Genomic DNA, 9,960 nt, shown 5'->3' with positions numbered 1-9,960 from the left:
TGATAATTATTTGTAGCTCCATCTTCAGATGTTACACAAGTGTGCAGGTTATCATTAGGTTTTTAAAATGTGTTTCTATATGTAATTTGCAGCTTATGCAGGCCTCTAATTTCAGAGACCAGCATGACCTACCGTCAAGTGAAGTGGGTGATAGCCAGGAAAAAAAATGCTAGGATCACCCAATCATAATTCAGCTGTGTTGAAATGTAATTATAAAAGCATTATGAGGTGCTGAGAGCAGCAAGAACAAGGCATGCGAGGGAGAACAGCCTAGTCTCTCCGTGCCACCAGGTTCCTTTACATATCTGCAAAGCAAGCAGGTTAGCACTCCCACCACCCCTCTGGCTCCTTACTGTGGTAATGGGTAGGAGTCTCCTTGGCAGAGCCCATCTGTTGTTTTTGTTTTTCAGATGGAGAGGTTAGAGGGGAGTGGGTTGATGAGTGGGTTGGTGTTGGCCAGGGTGAGGAATGAGAAAATGATGGGTGCCTCTAACCGCAAACTGTTGCTGGCTTGTTATTACAGTAGGTTGGACGTTAGCAATGGTTGCATACCCTAACAGTCTGACACAATGGTCATCTCTAAATAAAGGTTTAGCCTTCTGACGCAGTTGCTCGGCCACTTTAGACTCAGTGACAAGGATAAAAGGGAGGAAGAAATGTAGCCTGACTGTGTTTAAGATTTCCACCGAAACAAACGTCGAAACTGTCCAAAAAAGTTTGGGATGTTGTATGAAATGCAAATGCACAATAAACACAATGTCTTGCAATTCAGTTAAACACAAATTTATTCAAAACACAGTACCAATGAAACAATTAGGCACTCTAGTTACATGATTGCACATAAAAAAGAACATCTTAGAGAGCCTTTAGGTAGAAAAGTGGAGAAGGCATCTCAAAAAGTTTAATGATTTAAGAATAATGTTTCTCTGCATTAAATTGCAGAGAATCTGTATCTATGTGCTGGTACATGGTACAGGTACATGGCTGAAAACCAAAACTGAACATCTGTTTTCTTTGGGCTCCTTGGGGAAATTAATTACCCACCCTTGATTCAGAACCATCTCAGCAAACATCGTTCTTCACTGTGTCCACAAATGCTTGATATTAGTGCATAATTCAAAAGTCTGTATATATAAATTGTCTGGATCTACTTAAGTGGGGCGTGTGCTCACAGGTAGGCACTGTGCAACTCCACTGGCGTACACTAGAGTCCACTACTGGCTACTAAACAGGGTGGGGCAAACATTATGGAGGCTGAAACATCAACTAGCACAACTGGTTTTGCAGTGGGTCAGTAACATTGTGTTCCTCGTTGCACAAAGGAGCAGATACAGATCCCGCTGCCTGGTCAGTGCCCTTCTACATCCCTGTCCAGTTCTTCTTGTGTAATCACCCATCTTCTGGTATCTTCTCTATAATCTTGAGTCTGTGTTAAGAAAACCAGCAAACCTTATTTTGTCTGCATGCATGGATGTGGCATCCGAAAGCAGTGGACTTACACAAACACACTGAGCCTGGGCACATGTTTCTCCCTGCTTCCAGTGCGGTGTTTACTTTAAAATCTTATAGGCAATCTCTTTCCAGAAAAAGGTCTGCCTTTTACTCTGAGGACTCCACATGCAGTTTTCATTGTGCCTTTTCATTTTGTATTTCGAGATACTGACTTTTTATGTATGACTACAGAGATACTAAGATAGTGAACAGGCTACAGCAGCAGAGACGGGGAGTTACAACTGAAAGACTCCTGGATGAAATCCCATACTGTACCTTTCCCCTCAGGGTTTTAAATTTGGTTCCTTGAGCTAGTGATACTCCTACAAAACTATAACCTTCTCCTTCTGGACAAACTTGCTTTTGTTTGCAATGTAAGCACACCACTGGTTCCTTGCTTGCTCTCTTTGTCTCACACACAGTCCCTATTAAAGCCAGCCATTGTTCCAGGCTAAGATAATAGTATCAGTCCTTGATGAGAGAGTTATACTTGGATTGGCACCAGCTGTTAAAGCAGTCATACTTTATCAAACAGATTAGATTACAAAATTACACACAATCTCGTCTGGCTTTAATTATCAGACCACACTTCATAAGTTTCCCCGCACAGTGCTTTACAACCCAGAACTGCAAACAAATTGCGCGGTGCAGTTCATCATGTCCACAGTTAAATTAAGAGAGACATGTTAATCTGTTGTCATATTGTCCAGAGATTTGGTGGCTAATGTACTGTGGAGGGTTTAATGGGGGAATTCAGACAGCTTAATCGGTATGCCCCCTCCCCAATCACAAATTCCCAAGAAAAGCAGAATGCTTTTCATTGTTGTTTCCAGGCCACCTTCTCCAACTGCTGCTGAGAGCTTGTGTTTCTTCACTAGTGGACCGTGCCAGTTAAGCTGAGCTGAAATTCAACAATTTCCTCTTGTTTGCATAGTGATATAACTACATCAGTGTGTGTTTAAACGCGTGTTTATCTACAGTGGTTAAAGCCTTGTCGCAGGACTATTGTGTTATGATCTAGCCAGATGGCAGATTCATGGCGCTACACACCAAAAACACTGAAGAGGGATAAATGATGTTTCTAGGCAGCAACGGAGTCATTTAATTATAGGGCATTGTAGATGTCACACGAAGCTGAAAACAGGTAAAGTGATATATATGAAAGGTGTATAGGTTATATATTAGAGAGAAAGAGGTGACCTAAAGTGGCTATTAAAGGTAATTAAGTGGGCATTTGGATCCCATTATACATTCGTTTTATTCATGTTTCTTTCATCAGATTAATCATCTCTCTTTTCATTTCAAAATATAATAAGAAACAAGGGGTCAGGCCCAACCCTTATTTCTTTATATTTTGCTTACAAAGAACTAGATATTCTTGGGCATTAGCTGCCTTTTGCTCACACGAGTGAATTTAAATCGGATGTTTACGTCCTTTTAACTTGGACTCTGCGTCAAAAACACAATTTGTTCCAGTTTCTTTATTTAAAAGATGAAAAATGTCAAAGGTAACTCAGTTTGAAGGCACCAAATAAAAATTTTTATACCAACAAGGTAATTCCCAAAAAAGCCATTAGCCAAAAACCTTACACACTCCTTGTTATGACATGCTATACGTCTTTAAAATAATTTGGAGAAACTGGAAGAAGTGGAAGAAGAAGAAGAAGAACAGGCCTTATAAAGCTATCAATCCAGATTTCAAACAGTTCAAAACTGTTGTCAGTGTAGTGACAAGATTAGGGGGAAAGCTCCAGCAGTGTGTCTGCAGCCATCTGTAAAACACAGTGGAAGCTCTGTCATGGTTTGTGGCTGAATTTTAGGCAGTGGTGTTGGAGATCTTGTTAAAATTGATGGAATTATGAACGCAGAAAAGCAGCGTGAGATTTTGATTCATCTGGAAATCATCTGATTGAGAACAGCTTCTTTTTTTAGTATGACAATGATCCCAAATACAGTGCCAATGGACTAAGAGCATACCTGGACAGAAAAACACACAATAGAACAGTATTTGGTATTCATGGGCCTCCTCAGAGCTCAGACCTAAACAGTATTGAAGCAGTGTGGGATCATCTCGACAGAGAACAGAACAAAACGCAGACATTTAAAGAAAAGCTTTGAATGTCCTTCAAGATGCCTGGAGAACGACTCCTGAACAAAATTTAATAATTCAAATTTTTTTTTTTTTTAAATTACAAGAAAGCTTGATCTATTTTCCTTGGAAAATCTAACGAAATTATGGATGGCTAAAGTCTGTTGTACAGTACTATAGTAAAACAATATTCTGTGTACAGAGTTACAACATTTTACTGTTTTGAATTATGTGTCATATTTGAATTTTACCTCCAGGCAGAAAGTTAGAAAGTAACAGTAGCGCTTCGTGAGCCGACAACACAAAAAGCCACTGATCATGTTGGCCTGTAACAAATAAAACCATGACCAAAAAGAAAAAAATTACCATATTAGTAATTGCATGCACTCAGCTTGAATGACTAAATCACTAAAAGGGCAACTTTAAAAACCAACCAACGCACCATCTGGCATAAACAGCACACATCTTGAATGCGGCCCTGTTCTTCTGTAACCTGATATAAACAGTCTCTCTAATTATTACAGCCTACAAGATCCACCGTGAAGAACAGACAACAGGCAGCAAGAAGAAATCTATGAAGTTCAAGGAAGAGGCAGCGGTGGAATTACTGAGTGTGCCAGTGGAGAGCATTGCCTCAGATCTGCTGCCACTGAAGCAGAGACACCTCTAGAGACGAGCCGGCTCATTTCTATAAAGATTAATAATGCTAGTGTTTATAAGGCCCAGATCAGCCCTCGGAGTCCCAAGGCCCCCCCGGTGCAAAACCGCTGGCACAAGACAGCGGAGGTGGTGACAGAGATGAGGTAAAGACCCGTGTAGGGTGTGGGAGAAATGGAGTGAGGAAACAGTAAGTGCCTCATTGCATAGATACATCAGAGCTTATTTTATGATGCGTTTAATTTAAAAACCAATGCAAAACTTAATTTTATTTCATTGTATAACGTTCGGTTTAAGGTGCTAAACCTTTTAAACTCACAAATTTAGCACTCTATTAAATGTAAGACCAACGGCCACTTGGCTTAGGGCAAAGAGTGGAAACCTCAAAGTAAGAAAACATAACTACCAACATCTCTAAAGCGTATTACTTCTACGCTCATTCCACTGGGGAAAAAAAGATGTTAAAATAATTGCTGGTAACCTGGCAACTTCACTATAAAGATTAGATCTAACTTGTTAAAATTATTGTGGTGTATTTCTGAAGAACATTTGTGCAGAAACACTTTTTAATGTGTGTGAAGGTGAAGTTGCAGGTATAAACGCAAAAGAGACAAAAGTGTTATCTTCAATAAATACAGTGGTTTTATTCACATCGTTTAGTTGCTGTAAGAAATATATGACCTTGTTGTTGTGTTAATATTTTAAGTTGTGATTAAAAGGTTGATACATACTGTGATTATGTAATACAAAAAAACTTGAATTCACTGTAGATTATTAAAACACATGAAGGCATCTGATTCAGTGTCTCCTTATGAAGGTGTTTTCTCTAAAAGCCTTGGATTGAATAAAGAAACATGAGCATGGTGCAGTTTACTTAGTTTTGCGGAGTAGTTCGAATCCTTTACACTGAAAGGAAATGTACATCTAGTCTAATAGTTGTATTTTATTACACTGTAAGGCATTTTTCTTACTGGTGAGACTCTGATTGAAATGAAGCCTTTTTCTCTTCGTCACTCTCCAGTGGAGCATAGTCGAAGTCGCTTGGCTCTAAAAGATTGAGATTTGCCTGCACTGCGACAAGTTTCTGCACCCTCTCCGCTGAGACAAAGCCTTTCATCTTCATACTACGGAGGTGCTGCCACAGGCGCTCGCACGCACCTGTTGTCGGTGGGATCTGGAGTATAGCGAAGGCTACGGCAGAGAGCGGCTCAGAAGAGCACAGGCCTTTCCACCATGTGGATGCGGACACGTGCTGACACGAGCTCCATATTCCAGCCCCCTTCCACAGTCCCTGCTTGGCCGAGAACCTGGCAAAGCTGCCGAGCACTTTACCCTCGTCGAGATTCAAATGGTGCGACAGGTTGGATATCGCATAGTAAGCGCTGTTTATCTGCTCCCCGGTGAGCGTCTGCTGTCCGACGTGCTTTGGATCGAGCATGTACGCTGCTGCGTGGATAGGTTTCACGCAGAACTCCTGACACCTGTCTAATGATTCCATGACAGCTTTCTGCTCGCCGCTGTGCAGCACAGATGCTGACAGAGAAGTCCCGATGACGTATCTTAGCTGACTGAACATGTCGACAACACCAGAGAGCGCGGCATCTTCTCTTTTCAAGAAATCAATATAATTCCCAATCAAGTACAGTAAGTTCCGACTGCTGCTCAGCCCTTTCCAAAACTCGGCATCCTGCAAAGTAGCCCTGACAGTCACTTCAATATCCAGTGTGGGAGAGACTGCCATCTCTCGTAGAGAGTTCTGACCCTCGAGGAGGCTGCTGAACATGTTAACCACACTAGTCCAGTTTGTGCCAGAGGGCAGTTCCAGTGCTGTCCCTTTAGAAGTGTGGTCTCTTATTTTTGTAGTCTGCCAGCACCTAAAAGTGTCACTTAACATTTGCCGCTCTTGAACACACCTCACCACCTGCTCAGCTCTCCTACACAGTGACTTCATAGACGGCTGAGCCACTATGTCGTCAAAGAGACGCTCGACACCGGACGCTGTGCAGCCAATAGCTGATATGTGCGGGAAAGCTTCCTCCACTTGAGCCCACGCTGCCATCATTTCCGGGGCATCGTCAGTGACGACAGCGAAAACCTTTTGTGAACCGACTTCATTTATGACGCCTTTAAGTTCGTCAGCAATAAATGTGCTTGTGCGTGTCTGCTCCTTTGTCATTGTGCATTTGTAAAACAGCGGTACGGGAGTAGCAACAGCATAGATAATAGTCCCAGTTTCTTTCACGTTAGACCAGCCACTGCTGATGATGGCGACGCAGTCTGCTTTCCCTATGCTCTCATGAACCTGGCTTTGTACTCTGTCAAACTCACAGTCCAACAGATGTGAGGAAAGAGCCTCTCTAGGGGGCGGACAATAAGCCGGCCGAAGAACACTGAAAAATCGTTTCCAGTAAATATTGTCTGTGAGAGTGAGGGGTGAAGATGTGGCGTACACAGCTCTCGCCAGGCACTCGTCGGCATACGCCTGGCTGCGCTGATCCACAGAATCAATGAGAAACTGTCCCCCAGGAGTGGCAGATGGCAAGAACGATAAGGAGGGAACAGGGATGGAGGCAGAGGAGCTCCCATCTGGGCCGGGCGACTGCTGCGAAACCACAGAGTACTCCTTGCATTTGTCTAAATGCATCTGCATCTTAGTCGCGTTCTTTGTGTATGTCTTTGAGCAGTAGTTGCACATGAAGGTCTCTCTTCCATCTTTGATGGCTGGGGTAAAATGCTTCCACACACCGGACTGCAAGCGTGGCATCGTTCTGTATTAGCACAATAAAGAAAATCATTAATCACAAATCTTGCTGCTGTACAGGCACGCCTAATCACAATGACTGTGCCCCGAAATAATTTCCTCCTTAAGCACATACCTCAGTGTGGATAAGAAAAACCTTTTAATATAATACAGCGCAGATTGATAGGTCCAGACTCCTCGGACATGAAGATAAATTAAGCACCATCCTCACAGAATATAATAATCTCCGTGATTAAACAGCTGTAATTTTAGTCACAGACGTTGTTTCTGTTAAATTTGAGCAAAACATTTACCTCTGTTTATAATGCATGATTAAACAGACCCATTAGGAAATAAATTAAATTAAAGCAAACACGGAAACATATATTTTACAATATATTTGCTAGTCATAAAAGCCAAAGGTCAAAGTCAAACGTCAGTGAGTCTAAGTATTTTCTGTTGGACTATTAGGCTGAAAATACTTTTAATTGGCCACTTCATTAGGTACACCTCTTCCACTGCTTGTTACCAGAGATATCTAATGAGCCAGACACAAGGCAGCAACTCAATTACATAAACATGAGACCTGCTGCCAGCATTCTGATGCTCAAACTGAGGAAGACGGGTCATTTAATCGACTTTGAATGCCGCATAGTACCACATGAGCTGGCCTGACTATTTCCAAAACTAATGATGGACTGGGGCTTTCCCACACAGCTCTATGGTTTACAGAAAATGGACCAAAAAACAGAAAATATCAAGTGAGTGGCAGTTCTGTGGGTGAAAAGACTACTGTGATTGTGACTCAAAGTGACTTCTACTTTGAGCTGATGGGAAGGCAACAGTAACTCAGGTGTACACTCGTTACAACCATGGTATGCAGAAGAGCATATGTGAACAGACAACACCTCAAACAAGAAGGGCATAAAGAGCGACACTCCTTTCAGTTGAAAACAGGAAACTGATGGTACAGTTCACAAGAGATCACCAACATCGAACAATAGAAGACTGAAAAAAAAAGTTTCCTGGTCTGACGAGTCTTTATTTTTGCCGTGACATTCAGAATGTAGAGTCAGAATTCTGTGTAAACAACATGAAAGCATGAATCCAGCTTACCTTCTCTCAAAAGTTCAGGCTGCTGGTGATGGTGTAGGGGATATTGTCTTGGCACAATTTGCACCACTTAGTACCAGCAGACCATGATTTAAACAGCACAGCCTACCCCAGTATTGTAGCTAACCATTTCAATCTCTTTACGATCACAGTGTACTCATCTTCTGATAACTGCTTCCAGCAAGATAACGTGCCAAGTCAAAAAGAACAAATTACCTCAAACTAGTTTCATGGACAAAACAATGAGTTCACTGATCTCAATCTAGTGACTTTGGGATGTGGTGAAACAGGAAATTTGCAACATAGATTTCCAGCCGACACTCCTGCAGCAACTGCGATGCTATCACATCAAAGTAAGTACCAAAGTATCTGAGGAATGTTTCCAGCACCTTGAATCTGTGCCACAACGAATTAAAGCAGTTCTAAAGGAAAAAATGGGTCCAACGTGATACTTAAAGTGTACTTAACAAAGTGAAGTGCAGTGAAGTGTAGAATGATAGCTTTGGTGTTCAAACTTGTCATTACGTTGGTTGCTTTCTGTTTGGGTTTTGAGAATTCCAAAGGATGGAGTCCCAAAGGTTTTAGATTTATTTTTAGCTTTTTCAAACACTAAGGCATAACCTATCTTCTGATTCCTAACTAAATAAAATAAAAGATTACACATGGAAAAAACATCTCAGTTATGGGACTCTTGCACATCTCAACCTGCAGGTTAACAATCTTTCCTCTTACTGTCCAGTTCTTGCAATAGTACATTTTTTATTTCTACAGTAAGCACTTTCACTTCCCTGGAATGAAATCAAAATATAACACAAGTTAATGTAAAAAACAAACAAACCAGAATATCAAAGAAACAGTAGCTTATTTTACCCACCTCTATGAACACACACTACTCCACTTTTATTGGAAGGTGCTACAGTTTCATCGGATGCCCAGACTTGATGGAAAATGTTCCTCCAACTTAAGTTCCTGGAGGATTTAAGTTAGCCGTTTCGGCTAACTCTGTAGCCTGCCAGTGATGTTAGCAAAGTGGTCTAAATAAACGAAATAACAGCACATTGTTCAGACGGTAAACTTTGACAAGATAACAGACCGTCTGCATACTGAAAGTACTTCACGTTACAGACTGACTGACGATAAAAGACCAGGAAATGTAACATAATTTGTCAACAAACGCGTTTCTTAACGCTTTTGTTATGATAGTGAAGCTGCTTCCTGAATCCCCAATGCAGCAAGTAAGGGAGCTCAAATGGCTCAAAAAGTTGGATTTGACTCACAGGGAAAGTTGACGAGAAACAAATTGTTTGAACTCAATACTGTTAAATGCAAAATACAGCAATAAAATTGTTCAGCATAACATGAAACAACATGAATAAAAATATCAACAGACCTGCTAGTTTGTAGAAAAGAAAAATGCACAGTTGCTCCTGTAGTTTTTGTGCAGTGTTATCTTACAAATACATTTACTCTCACAGCGAGGTTAAACGTTATAATTAACCGTTTTATTCTCATTTGACCAGCTCTGGTCTTTGCGTGCATTGAATATAACCTCTTTCTCTACTATCTTTGCTTCTGCCACACCTTTTTGATTCAAGGTTAATAAGATGATAAAGGTCTTAAATGGATTAAGTGGGAAACGCCTGCCACTCTCATTATGTTTCTGATATGAAAGGAAACGCTGACTTGTCATTTGAATGTCTTTATCCTTAACAAGGTTTCCCACATCATGACATGTTGGGAAGAACAGGTGTAACTGATAAGATAAATTATGCCCAGGTTTTCTTTACTTTGGCATGGCAGCAGGTTTAACTTCTTAAAGGTGTCTACTCAGACAAAGTAATTCTTGTATTAATTAAACACTATATTTTGT

At 41.1% G+C, this 9,960-nt stretch overlaps 1 protein-coding gene across 1 annotated transcript; it reads right to left on the bottom strand.

Annotated features, from left to right (window-relative positions):
- Positions 1-4,856: 4,856 nt before the first annotated feature.
- Positions 4,857-9,307, bottom strand: LOC101487821 (uncharacterized). The gene is made up of 2 exons (XM_004548942.4): positions 8,965-9,307; positions 4,857-7,005 (listed from the first exon to the last, which is right to left on the bottom strand). The coding sequence occupies exon 2, from the start codon at positions 6,999-7,001 to the stop codon at positions 5,205-5,207; it is 1,797 nt and encodes a 598-aa protein (XP_004548999.1). The 5' UTR covers positions 7,002-7,005; positions 8,965-9,307; the 3' UTR covers positions 4,857-5,204.
- Positions 9,308-9,960: the final 653 nt, after the last annotated feature.

Source organism: Maylandia zebra, linkage group LG22 (genome assembly GCF_041146795.1).
Source record: "Maylandia zebra isolate NMK-2024a linkage group LG22, Mzebra_GT3a, whole genome shotgun sequence".
NCBI classification, from domain to species: Eukaryota; Metazoa; Chordata; class Actinopteri; order Cichliformes; family Cichlidae; genus Maylandia; species Maylandia zebra.
The sequence above is the reverse complement of the archived record's forward strand: the minus strand, read 5'-3'. Positions and strand labels throughout refer to the sequence as shown.

Bases quoted from the DNA above. Each gene is read 5' to 3' on its own strand.
- LOC101487821 (XM_004548942.4), bottom strand. From the start codon at position 7,001: ATGCCACGCTTGCAGTCCGGTGTGTGGAAGCATTTTACCCCAGCCATC.